The 13921-nt window shown below is 35.8% G+C and overlaps 1 protein-coding gene across 1 annotated transcript in view; it reads left to right on the forward strand.

Annotated features, from left to right (window-relative positions):
- MTRR (5-methyltetrahydrofolate-homocysteine methyltransferase reductase) overlaps positions 1–9814 on the forward strand; it is a gene marked incomplete at its 5' end in the record, with an annotated part of 22263 nt that extends 12449 nt beyond the window's left edge. Inside the window, 8 exon segments of the mRNA XM_009696323.1 lie at positions 3–88; positions 1637–1817; positions 3635–3677; positions 4141–4327; positions 6631–6749; positions 8324–8416; positions 8503–8682; positions 9670–9814. Of these exon segments, the coding sequence (XP_009694625.1) occupies positions 3–88; positions 1637–1817; positions 3635–3677; positions 4141–4327; positions 6631–6749; positions 8324–8416; positions 8503–8682; positions 9670–9814 (1034 nt within the window).
- Positions 9815–13921: the final 4107 nt, after the last annotated feature.

The following is a 13921-nucleotide window of genomic DNA, read 5'->3' on the forward strand; positions in this document are numbered from 1 at the left end:
AGCAGCTCATCCACAACATGTCCCTGAAAGAAGCACTCTGAAATTCATTCTAACCTGGTGTCTGGAAATAAGAGCAATTCCCAAAAAGGTGTTTATGTGTTTGTTCTTTTAAAGATAAATTGTTAGTAGTTCTATGCTGTATGGGCTCTTGGAGATCTGTCCTTGCTTCATGTGTAGTTACCATGTTTCTTGGTGAATAAGGATCGTTAGTTTGTATGTTGCTGTTTGTACTTTATTCTGAGAAATTTCACTTCTGGTGCTTTACCTGGCAAACTATGAGCTACTGAAATCTCTATTCCCATTCTGCAGTACCTTGATTCGTAACTAGTCTGGAAGTAAATAGAAGAGTATTAGATATTTGGTGCCAGATAACTGGAAGGCTGACTGAACCTGGCCCCATAGGCATTTCAGAGAAATCATTCTTTCTAGTCGGAGGGAGCCGTATCTGTCAAGTTTTGTCACTGAAAATACGCATGTTGCTCTATGCAAACATACCATAATGTCTTTTAAATTACTATAAAGCTTTTCTTTAGCATTTTAGTAACCTGGCAGAATTCTAAGAAAGACTTTTATGTGTATAGCATTTGTTCTCACAACAAGTGAATGTTATTTTCCGTTCATTCTGTGCTTGCAAAAAACTGGAAGCTTGCAACTGGAAATGCATGTTTATTTCTAGCATTGTCAAAACACATTTTAAAGATAACTTTGTATGAACAATGAAGCTAAACAGTTGTGTTGGTTGGGTCTCTGAGGGAAATCAGGTTTTGGAAGGATCTTTTCACTCAATTTAGTGGATTTTGCAGCAGAAGAGAAGAGAATCTTCCACTTGTTTCAGCCTTTTCAAAACTGCGTTTGACAACTTTGAAAGTTTGTCTCAACAATAAGAGTAGGCAGAGAGTGTTGGCTGGGGAATACTGCCCAAGTCAGTTTTTCTAACTTATCTACTTTATTACCTGTTCAGTGTAGAATGTGCTTTATGTAACTGTACTGAAAACTATTGTCTGGAAGCTCAGTGTTTGAACACACTCAAATTACTTTACAAGTATTCTTTTGTGTAGAGTCTGTCATCTGATTGCACTTGGTGTTTTGGATCACTTTTCATTTATGCACTGTGTCTATTTCCACCTTGCTTTTGGAAAAAAACTTGTAACTGTTTACATCTGATTTTTAGTTTATCTTACAATGCTGAATTTCATTTTCCCTTAAGAAAAGCTTGCAGTACCATTATGTAGGCATAAGTATGGAATAAAACACCACAGTGACGTTTACATGACTCATTAAATACCATACTTTATCTACAGTAATACCTCTTCGAAGACTTTTTATTAGTCCTTTCCTGGCTTCTGTAACTTAGCAAGTGATGTTTTGTCTTGGATTAATTTGTGTTATGGAACTGTTTACTTAACTAAAGTGCAAATACATAAATAAGAGAGCCCTTCATAAGTTTGGGATTTTTCAGGGAAAAGAAAAATGTGAATTTTTCATAGTAGGTGAAAGTGTGCATTGGGAAATAAAATGTATTATCTGTTAACCTGTCAGGCGACTGCATCCTGTCCCCAGGCAATGCACGTTTTTCCCAGTTTTGTGACCATTTTCCCAAATGGACATATTTACTCTTCACTCTTGTTTTCTTCAGGCATTTTTGCGAGCTCTTGTAGAATGTACCAGTGATGTGGGAGAAAAACGGAGGCTTCAGGAGCTTTGCAGCAGACAAGGAGCCTCTGATTACACACGCTTTATTAGAGAATCTAATGTTTGCTTGCTGGATTTACTTCATGCTTTTCCAACCTGCAAGCCTTCACTTAACCTGTTAATTGGTAAGTGACTGATTTAGATTTAATTAGATTTGGTTTCTGAAAATGCATCAGACTAAATGTTCAGTTTCTCAAGAAAGGGGAATAACTCTTCAGTTCTTTAGAAATATTATGATATCCATAGTGATCAAACTAAAACTGTTGTTGGGGAACAAAGCTCTGTTCTCCAGTGCGTAGTTTTTGGCCTTCATTCTACAAACATACAGGTACATACCTGTGCTTCAGTTGACTCTGGATTGCTCCTGTGCATAAAAAATAAGCATAAGGTGTTTGCAGGATTAGGGTCTTTAAGAAACAATTAATCAACTGTTTACAATTAAAAAAAGACATATTTTTACAACTCCTGATTTCCCTGCCTACATGTTCTTTTCTTGCAATTTCACCTGTTAAAACAGAAAGTTTCTCCCAGAATATTTGTGTTTATGTTATGTCCAACACGCTCACTGGGTTCCTTATATAAAACATTGAAGAAATGAGACTCCAACTGTAACCATCTCAAATACATCTGAAAATACTGGCAGTTATTTTCCAGATTAAAAACCAGAACTTCTTAAAATGTTTCATTATAGGAAACAAAAAGATTGCTTTTTATGTTCTTGCAGTTGTTTTCTCCATACCTACCCCAAATCTCTCCTTCTTACTACGCTGTTGGGATTTAAAAAAATAAATACAAGCTCTGCTCCACTTTATACAAATACATTAATTTTCACAGTGAAAGCAAAAACACTTAGCTTTTCAAAGGTGATATGGAATGTGCTGTAGCAACTGGACTGAATAAAAGGAAATTTTGAAAGTTTTTGAAATGTATTCTCCCAGGAAACTAATGTGCTCAATGGGCTTAGTGTCATCTTTAAGTGATTTCAGTGAACTAGCTTTTCTTAACTCTGACTTGCAACTATCTGATGTACCGGAGCATCTTTAAAATATGTCAGTGTCCATGTTCTGGTTGGAACATCTGCAAAAGGGTCGTACATGTGAAAAAACAACTTAAAAGCAGTTAAACTGTATGTTACCCTATTACTTCACTGTATGTTTTCTGACATTTGCTATGCCCATTTTTTCTGGTATTGCTCACTTATGGTCGCCATTCCCCACCACATTGTTCGCTTAGTGGTATGTCTGTCTCCTTTTAATACACCCTTCTCCTCAGCCAAAATGTTCAATCTGCATGCAAGTCATTCCTTTGAAGGCACCAGTGAGTTTGACCTTTTCTGTATGTGTACATACATACATATAACATATATATATATGTACATACATAGACACACACATATATATAGTGAGTTTCTCATTGAAAAAAATGCCCAGTAAACTCTTGTCTCTGTTGCTGCTTTTTTAGCTGTGATTTCAAAAATTTGCGTAGGTAGTCATAGTGGTTTGAAATTGAACTGGCACATCTACTTCTAGGACATCACATATAGGAAACTTTCAATCAAGCAAATCCTATTCTAAGAGCTTTTGAGCTCTTAGATGGAAGATGGAGAAAATTAAATTTCAAGCTTCACCTTGTCCACTAGCTACTGGCATCTCTTCTGTGCACCTTACAGTTGTTTTTAGTTGACCAAGAACCCCATAAATTTACTGTTGTGGCCTCATTTTATAGGATCTCTAACAGATGTTCCACAAAGTCTAAAAACCGTTCAAAATAGAGTTCATCTTAATAGCTTATTTCTGAACCACAAACACTGAATGTCAATAAAGTAAAATTACAATTAAATTGTAAGATGTTTGTAATCTGTTGTAAACACTCATCATGTGATATTTTCATTTTCTTTGGGGTGAATCAAATAATAAATGATGCTCTTTTTAATTTTTTTCAGAACATCTTCCTAAATTACAAGCCAGATCCTATTCAGTGTCAAGGTAATGAAATATTCTAATTATATCTCCTTAGAAATTTAGGTACACTTTTTTCTTAAATGTTTGTCTACATGTTATAATCTAAAGAGGAAACAGAGGAATGAAAGAAAAAGTGATTGTCACCTGAAGAAAAAGTGATTGTGTCCCTGTTGCAAAAAAACACAGGGTTTGACTATTTCAAACAACATTGGTTTAAGTGTCTGGCAAGACTTTGGTAGAGTTCTCAAGAATTTACTCACACATGTGTGAATCTGGTAGGAATTGGATTCCCTTCTGTAGGAACTGGCCTCTGAGTCCAACCTTAATATGTTTTCTAGTTGTATATAAATATCACAGAGTTAGCTGAACACTGAGAATCTTGATTCAGTTGAGGTGGTTTGGGCTGCAAATGGACCCGTTGTAAGACTGTACAGCTATCTCTCAGGTTTGTTTGTGGGTTTTTTTTTTCATACTTTTGTCTTTGCAGTTCAAACTTGTATCAGCCAGGAAAACTGTGTTTTGTATTTAACATTGTGGAGTTCCCTGCCTGTCCCGCTAGACCAGTCTCACGGAAAGGAGTATGTACAGGGTGGCTTGCTGAGTTAGTTGCACCTCTACTGCACCCCGGTAAAAACACTCTGGATACAAAAGGAGGAAGCTCTGCAACTGAAAAGGTATCAATATTAGATCTGAAATCCTTAATGGTTAAATTTATGCATGTTTGAAACAACTACAGGTTTCTTCGTTCACTGCTCTGATGTAATGCAGGTGTTTTGGCAGTATACACTTTCATTTTGCAGTTCTACCCTACTTGTAATTTTACCCTTCCCTCTGTAACATGTCTATAACTTCATTGCTAAGTTGCTAAGCTTACATTTTACTGTATCTGTGGATATCTGAGTTGTGAAACTTGCCATTGCTGAAAAGCCAGAGTTGTTCTCCACCCCACTGTAGTCCTAAACGAGTCTTGGAGGATGTTTTCATGGACTAAGCTACCACTGTGCAATTATGACTGTTATGACTGTTAGTGTTGTAGGATTGATGCAGTTGGTCACTTCCAGGAAAGGGTGGCAGATAATAGGGGACAAATTGTAAAACTCACTTCTTGTCAGGTGTTGCACAGTTTGCAAAAGCCGAGTTACTGAATATGATATAGCGGACAGTTGTCTGTGTTATTTCTGATGTGCATCAAAGATGGTTTGGCATGGTGGATATTATTAGAAGGTACTTTCCCCGCCACCCTGCCTCTCTTCCTTTCATGGCAGAGAAACTCTGTAATTAATTGGTCTCAAAATTATTAGTTGTAAGCTAATTATTAAAAATTTGGAATTCTGTTATATAATCAATATGGCAAAAAAACTACTGCCAGTCTAATCTATATTTGATTAAGAAAAATGGAAGCAAGCATAGAATTTGGTTACAAGAAAGCTGTGCCAATAATTCAGGGTTGTTGGTCTCGCAAAATGGAAGGAAAACCCATACAAGTTATCTTCATTTTTTTAAAACTAACTTAAAAGGCAAACTGATTAATATGCACATAATATATCTTACTCCAGTATTCACATCTGCTCTTTATTTACAATATAATTGATTTGCAGGATATTAAAGATCAAACATAAAAAAGAGGTGGATTTTAAAAGAAAAAAAGGATTATTACAAAATGAGTCTGAGTAAAGTTCAGAACTATTTGCATCTGCTGTGCAAGCTAGAATTCAGCATAGATAAATGTGCAGCAATACATGTAGATTGCAGAAATATGTGGAATACCAATACAAAATAGATGGGTGTGATCTTATGCAAAAATACCTTTGATTAATTGAAGACACTACAGTACAAATATGTTTTACCATTTGCAATATTTTTTAAAGGAATGACCAGTTTGGAATCATTAATAGGGAAAATAGCCTCCTAACTCAAGTGTGGTTTGAAGTAGTAAGTATAACAGAAATACAAATATCGCCCCCCACAGCAAGAATTATACTGTTTTTTATCATCATGAAACCAGGAAAATAACCCTGTTTAATGCTGTAGTATCTCTAGTGAATTAAACGATAAGAAATTAATAGTGCTAAACCGCTCAGGTTTACAGAACAAGATTTAAATAACTTGATCTAGTGTTTCATTCCTTCCTTAAACTTGAAAGTAAATTCAAATCCTTTCATAATTAATATGCAAAATAAATCAGATGTTTGCTTATGACATTAAGGGATGAAGCTCTGCTATGGCTGCTGTGAAGTCTTGAATAATCTTTTAAAGAGTTAAAAGTAATCATCTCCCTTTTTCTGTACATTATGTTAGCCATGCCTCAGAGAATAGTTGTGGACCTCCTATGAAAATTACATTTAAGACTTCCTTTCAGGCACAGATCTGAAGATCAGAATTAGAGTTTGTCAGTGGAATAACGCAAACTATTTTCCAAGATCTCTGAGCAGCTGTCTGCCTCCCCTCACCCATATGCATTTTTGGAGATTGTGTAAAACTTTTGTGAAAATTAAGAAAGCTAACTCAGTATCAGTAGACTTCAGTTAACTATAAAGAAATCCTCACCTCCACTGGAATGTTTTTAGATGTCCACAATGTAAAAAAAAAAGGTTGAGTTGCCTATAATAGCAGTAAACTAGCTTTACTTCCCTTTGCGTACCAACACCAAACTTTCCATGAATTCTGTAACAGCATTCCCCAAATTTATGGTGCACTCAACTTTCATATTCAGAAACTCATACTTGTGTGGCTTTCCCTAGTTTTCCTCCATATGGATTAATAGATTTGTAAATATGGTGTGGGTTTTTTTCAGAAACTGATGTGGAATTTTATTCTAAATGCTTGTGTGGTATTAAAAATAAACTCTGAAGTTCAGGATTTGGAAGGGCGTCTGGACACATATACTATGTAAACATCCTGAAGGTTCTAAAAATTTCATGGTATTTTCACTGCTTAAGGATATTCTTCAATTGTATTCTATCCAATTTCATTTTAGATATCTATTTTTGCTCGTCCAAACAATACTTTCCACTTACCTGCAGACCCATCTGTCCCATTCATGATGGTTGGTCCAGGAACAGGAATTTCACCATTTATTGGTTTCCTACAACACAGGTATGTACCAAGTTGTTACCTGGAAGCAACCTTTTTATGTTGAAGAAAATACAGCCTCACGTTTGGAGTACAAATGCAGTTAATCTTACCTTGGGTTTTTTTTTTTCTGTTGTTTTTTCTTCCTTTTACTTTTTGTAACAGTGGTATGTCAGTCTTATTATGTATGGTGCTATGTAACAATCTTACTAATTTTAAACCAACAGTGCTTATGTATTTATTTGTTTTTCAAATGAGTAAAACTTACACTCTCATCTGACTGTATTTAATATCCATAGTGGATATATGAGGAATTGGGTGAATTGCAGAAACAGTAATAAGAAATTAGATCCTTTATCTGTGTGTTGTGAGCAGAAGTCCTGTAAGAGGCTGGTAGTTTTTAGAAATAGTGTTGATTGGCTAAAGTATTCAAAATCCATTTCCTTCAGAAGTGGCATCTGTTTTAAAAGCCTTGGCATGATGAACGTCAAGTTTTCTCCCACATTCCCATATTTCTCTGGAACTTGGCCCCTGAACCCTCAACTGGGCAGTAGTCTTGGGTTTGGTGGGTTTCTATTTGAGGGAAGGTAGATCCCTTTTTTTTTTTTCCCCTTCAACTCAAGCAGAGTAATTTTGGAAGGCAAAGAGATGCTTATTCAAAAAGTGACAGATACCACATCACCGAGAATATGTAAAAACATGATCATTCGGAGGAAACAAAGAACGGGAAGAATGGAATATTTAGGTGGGAACGATTGCAAGTTTTATAGGTAACCAACACATATCATTCCTAGTGACTCCTTAGTTCCAGCAAGATAATGGAATTTCTTGCATGCTGTAACAATTATGTTTAAACCATTTTATTTGAGAGAAAAATGAAATTTTGACATGATGTTCCTGACTCCATGCTTCCACTTTAAATCATTATGTACAATCATTACTCCTTAATTTTAACTCCCAAATATACTTCTATCTCTCAGAAGCATTTTGCATTTTATTTTAAAGGATTCATAGCATTTCATAAGTATTTGATCAATGATAAATGAAGTATCTCTCTCAAAATATAACTAGAAAGTTGCAGCTAAAACCCCTCTGAAGTGAGGGCATTATTTCAAGAAAATGCAATAACTCTTCTGATGATATGGTAGTAAATAGATTGTTATTCATAAAGTCCAGCAGGTTTCTACAGCTAAAGGGAAAAGCATGCTAAAAGTGCATTATGCTGAATTTTCCCAGGTATGTTTATGGGGCTTCCAGTGAAGGATAAAGGGTAGTGATCTCCTTATTCAGCAGTCAGGATTGTTTTGTGAGATGTTTGGAAGTGTCAGTCTTGACTATTCCAATCTGAAACTGTGGCAAAAAAACCCACCTCTTTGAAGTTGATTGATTTTGAACTGGGCCAAAAGTGAGTAGTCAAGAAAATCAAACAAGGAGGATTTGACTGTGATTTACCTTAAATTGTTTCACATTTCTGCCAATCCAGAGGTTTATTAAAGCACTACTTTAAATGAGAATTAAGTTACAGATGTTTTAGATTCTACACTTCATAAAACAGGGTAGGATTTTTTTATTATTCTTTTTTTTTTTGGTCTGTTTAGGCAAAAGCTTAGAGAAGAACATACAGACTGGGAATTTGGAGAAACATGGCTGTTTTTTGGTTGTCGGCATCAGGATCGAGACTATTTGTTCAAGCAAGTTCACTATTTAGCATTAATTTTGTGTTCCTGAGGGAATGCTTATCTCTGAGCCATTACTAACAGTTTTTCTTGCCTTTCAGAGATGAGCTCAGATGTTTTCTGGAAAATGGCACATTAACTCATCTCAAAGTTTGTTTCTCAAGAGACTCTTCAACTGCCGAAGTAGCCCCACCTAAATATGTGCAAGATGTCGTTAGGCTTTATGCTAAGGAAGTTGCCAGAGTTCTGCTGAAAGAAAGAGGTTACTTCTATGTATGTGGGTGAGTAGAGTGGAGATGGACTGTCTCAGAAAGAGAACAGAGCAGAAGTTTGAGGCTTTAGAAAGACTTAGAGCTTCTGAAAGAAAGGACCAACATGATGCTGAAAGAGCCTTCCTGGAATGCTAGAATTTCATCACTGTGTCCATTTTTTTCAATATAGTCTTGAAAGTATAGCTTGTAACTACATAGTTCCACTGGTTGCTTTAGTCCCTTATTATTTCTTTTTTAGTCAATTAAGCTATAGTAGGTTTCAAGGTAATAGATTTCTCTTGAGAAAATGAGGTATTTGAATACATGTGATGATAAACTGCACAGCTGTGAGATAGCAGCAGTCTTCTGCTGTGTTCCAGGCTTCAGTGGGCCTGAATGCTAAAGCTCTGTAATAGTAATGTATTTTACAGTGGGAAGTTTTATTTGTGGATGCTAACTTACCTGGAGATTTGAGATTTTTACAAACTTTGATGATAAATGGACGAACTGTTCAAATATAGAGCCCAATGTCAATGTGTTTTCTTGCATGAATAAATGTCAGCTATTTGTATTAAAAATAGCATTATTCATAAGTGAGGGTTCTGGGTTTTGGGGGTTTGTTTTGGTTTGGTTTTCTTATGTTGGAACCATATGGCGATATAATAAAAAAAATTACTTCAGCAGGTCCAGTTCTCCCTAAAAGAAAACAATTATTCTGTGACAGCTCAACTAGGGTTCCAAGGGTTTTTTCTTATAAAATATAAGTTACAGCATGCTGAAAACTTTGCAATGTTTGATTGAGAGAAACCCTTCTTGTTGTCAATGCTCAGCTACATGAAAACTCAATGAGAATCTTACTGTACAATATAAAAACTGTATTTTAGTTTGGGATTTTTTTTAATACCTCTTTTGCAATATTATCCTGTCTCCAAAGCTATTGATAAAGGGAAAAATACACTGTCAGGCATTGTCCTCCTCTATTTAATTTTTTTTTTTTTTTTTTTTTTCCCCCCCCAGAGATAAGAAGCACATGGCTGATGGTGTAAGTGATGCTGTAGTGGACATTTTAAGCATGGAAATGGAAGCTGACAAATTGGAAGCTATGAAAATCCTGGCCATGCTTCGAGAAGCAAAACGATATTTGCAGGATGTTTGGAGCTAAATATTTAGCTTTTCCTATACCTTTGTAACACAAAAGATTTCATTTCACACATATGCTTTTGACTAAAAGTTACTGTCAAAAGGTACTGTCTGTAGTCACCCAAATCTTAACTTTCTCTATTGATCTTTAAAGCAAGAGTATGAAACCTTTTAAACAACAACAAACCAGACTGCCTTTTGAAGTGTATGTTTTTTTAATGATGTTACATAATGGACTGTCTCAGTGCCTTGATTCTCTCATTTTAAGGTTAGTTTAATGTAGAAAGTAAAAACTTCTGCAGTTTTACAAGTGTAATTCCATCTTTACATTACATCATGTTTTTTTCCTATAATGTATACATAAAGAAGCTACAGAGTAAATATGTTACACACTGATCTATGCATCATCAAATACGTTAGTGACTTGCCAAGATTTATTTGAATGCTTCCTAGGTACTTCCTAAGACTACTTATATTTTTTTTCAGCTTGCACAATGACAGTAACTGCCAAAAGGAATGAATGTTCAGAATGTTGCACAGAAAGGTTACTGCAGAATTTCAACTCTGAAGTTTCCTTTAAATACTTAACTTTTTCATTCCATCATTACATTGTATCTCAAAGTTTTGATACACTCCAAGGTAATCCTTATTAGATTTTCCTGCATAATTCTTTTGAAATTACTTTCATTCCTGTCTCTAAAATGTTTGTGGTTTAATTTAATGAGCAAACTCACCAGTTGGGTTGAATTTGGTTGCTGGAGAAATACTGCTTAGTAAATACTTTCTCAGATTACTAAACTAGTTTTTTTTTAAGTTGCAGACATAGTAAAATATGCTGTTTTGAAAGCAGTTGCCCTTACGTATGACAATCCACTGCAAAAATCAAGTTGTTGAAAGCAAATTGCTGAAGTCGTTCATGCTTCCCTTCAGATTCCTTCCTCTCTTACCTCTGCTTTTTCTAACTTCTAAACATCCATATCATCCTCTTGGTTCTTTGTCATACTTAGATCTTTAAAGATAAACACAACGTATGAGAGAATATTTTAGACAAATCTTTGTTTGTTTCCTGGGGAGTATTCTTGTTTTGTTTTGCCTTAGGCATAATCAGAACCACATCACTTACTCCAAGTCTTATGGTTGTCTAGTGATTATTGGTTAATTGGTAGGTAAATCAAGAAAAAACTATGGAAAAATATGGTGATCAGAGTAAAATCATGTGTTAAGAAGAAATATTCTAGTGAATTACCTGGAATTAAGATTTTGATATCACCTGTATAATGATTATTTAAATATCCTTGGAAGAGATCAACTAAAATTTTGTGCAGAAATTCTTCAGCAGAACAGTTTTGTTGATCACTGTCAAGTAATCTCTACCAAAAAAGCTCCATAGGGAGAGGTGGCTTACAGTAATTGTAAACCATGCATTTTTTGATCTTTGGCACATAAAAAAGAAAGAAGTGCTTCTTTTTGAAAAGTACTCCAATTTTAAACTTTAATGGAAATGACTAAGGTAATAAAACATCAGCATTTTGCATCAGCCAATCAGTTTTGCGTGTTTTTAAAAATTATTAATAAATGAAAAAGCTACCAGTATTGCCATAGTAAGATAAATCATTAACTAACTTCTGTTTAGGTTAGACATTAGGAGGCATTTCTTCACAGAGAGGATTGTTAAGCACTGGAATGGGCTGCCCAGGAAGGTGGTGGAGTCACCATCCCTGGAGGTGTTTAAGAAAAGACTGGACGTGGCACTTAGTGCCATGGTCTAGTTGACATGGTGGTGTTAGGGCTAAGGTTGGACTTGATGATCCCAGAGGTCTCTTCCAACCAAATCGATTATGTGATTCTGTTAACTGGAGTTTGTTTGGAAATAGCACTTGTTATATTATGTGTGCTCTCAGATAGGATTTATGATTTTCAGTGCCACTTGGAAGTTCTTGGAGATTACAGAAAAGACGATGTGTTTCTGACTGCAAGTTGCAGCTTTTCGCAGATCTATTACTCGTGTTAATTTTTGTGTTACTTACATATCACAATACAGAAGTTGCAACGACCACTTTAGTAATATTACAGGTAATAGCATAGCACGTTTTGGGATATTAACAGTTGAGTGTCCTTTTCTGGTTGTGTGTATTGCATTTGGCAGGGTCTGATATGCAACTGGTATCCATGCATTTCCCCTCTTCTGTTACCAGTTGTCTACAAAACTAAAATACTTGGATTATTTAGTAATGTAGTGGTAAGTCTGTAGTGAAGCGCATGAACTTTATTATGATCTCTTAGAACAACAAAAAATAGTTGCAGCTTACTGTTAAATTTATAACTGCATGGTGCAAATCCCAAACAAACTAAAATAACCCCAAAAAACACCACCATGTGTTACCTGAAGGAAGTATTTTTGTGTTCGTATTCAGTAACATTGAACGAGCAGGAAAGGCAGAGTCAAAAGGACTTCTGAGATACAGGAATCATGGAGATGGAGAAGGCTTGCAATAAGAACTGTATATTTTTCTTAATTAAATTATGTCTCTGTATAATTGGATAGTGCTGATTTGTGACTCCTCCTCAGTGTGCCTTTTAGAAAAGCATACAGGGGTGTGTTTTAGTATATTTTCTAAAGCTAAGCAGGGAATGTTTTTAACATCTTTTAGTTTTTGTAAATTAGAGAAATACCACATATGTGCTTTTCCTTGTAATTCCAGAATTGGTTACAGAATTCCTTTGTTGTTCAAAAGGAATAGTGAAGGTTGGGTGTTGTTTCTTATATTTGAGAGTCTTACAGTCTTTATGCTGGTGACAAGGACTGGTTGTTATGCTAAAGTTGTTGTTCCAGAGAAGCATTAATGGTGAAACATTCCTTGTGGCCTTTTTCTCATAAGTTTTTGAATGATATTCTGAATTTGTGAAATAGAGTTGATGTTACAATTTCTCTTTTAATCTACAGTTTCAAAAGAGGGTTTACTTTTCAAATTACTAAACTCATGCCAATTTTTTTCAGTTTACTGCTTCTAAATTCAAGCTGACTGCTGCACCTGGAAGCAGAAGTAGTATTTCCATGTTTCTTGCACCTCTATTTCCTCTCCCTTTCCTTCCCCCTTCCCTCCCAACTTTTCAGCAAATCTAGAATATTTTGAGGAGTTCTCCAAACATTGGTCTGTCTGGTAAAATTGACTTGGCCTCCTTAAATACTTTTGATCTGGCCAACTTTGTGAGTAAAACAAACAAACATACAAACAAAAGAAAACACACCAAAAAACCCTTGACTAATTAACTTTGCTTTTTACCTCAAAGGAACAGGACAACATCAAGTTGTGTTCTGTGCTTGTTGAACCTGTTTCACACATAAGCCTTATCCTATTTTTGATCACTCCTGGGGAATGTGTAATGTATTGCTCTCTGCTTGTTTCCTTTGGAAGGTAAGCCCCAAGGCCACAGTTTTTGGCTTAACTGCATTCCAGTTTTACTTTGGAACTAGAAATGGGGAAAAGAGTATTAGCTTAAGAGAAAGTGAATCTATTAAGTCTTACCAGTAATGTAATTAGGAATCATGCTCATAACTCTCTTCCTTTCTGTCTTTCGAACTTCTGTTATTCTGTCTGAGTACTTGTCAGCTATGTACGCGATCCTGGCAGCCATTACTCTGCACTGCTCTTAGATACACTTACCTTCCTTTTATACAAAGGGAAACCCAGGCAAAGAAAGGGTACCGAATTGCCCAAAGTAAAGAAGGGAATGAACAGAGATTTGAGCTGCTGTTTCTCCAAGTGCCATGCTATTGATTAGCTCATAGGTCCGTTTTTCTCATGCATTTCTTCAGTAATTGCCCTGTCTGATACCACAGAAAATGTAGTTACTTTCCAAAAATGCAGAGGTGTTTTTTAAGAATAAGTTTGAGTAACTTTTATACAGTGGGATGGAAAATCTAAGCCTTGGACTTTGTAGGAAGAGGTAGGTGCCAGTGCTCTCTGCACAAATTCTGTCCTGGGACCAGTGTGTCAGAGGTTGTGAGAGACTGAAAGAGTTAACGTACGGATGTCTCAAACATTGTTGTCAAAACAGGTTCTGCCCAGCAATGAGAAGTGGGCTAACATGGGGCGGGGGGGGGGGGGGGCACCGGGCGGGGGGCGCC

The sequence above is a fragment of the Cariama cristata genome, unplaced genomic scaffold (assembly GCF_000690535.1).
Source record: "Cariama cristata isolate BGI_N322 unplaced genomic scaffold, ASM69053v1 scaffold223, whole genome shotgun sequence".
Classification (NCBI taxonomy): Eukaryota; Metazoa; Chordata; class Aves; order Cariamiformes; family Cariamidae; genus Cariama; species Cariama cristata.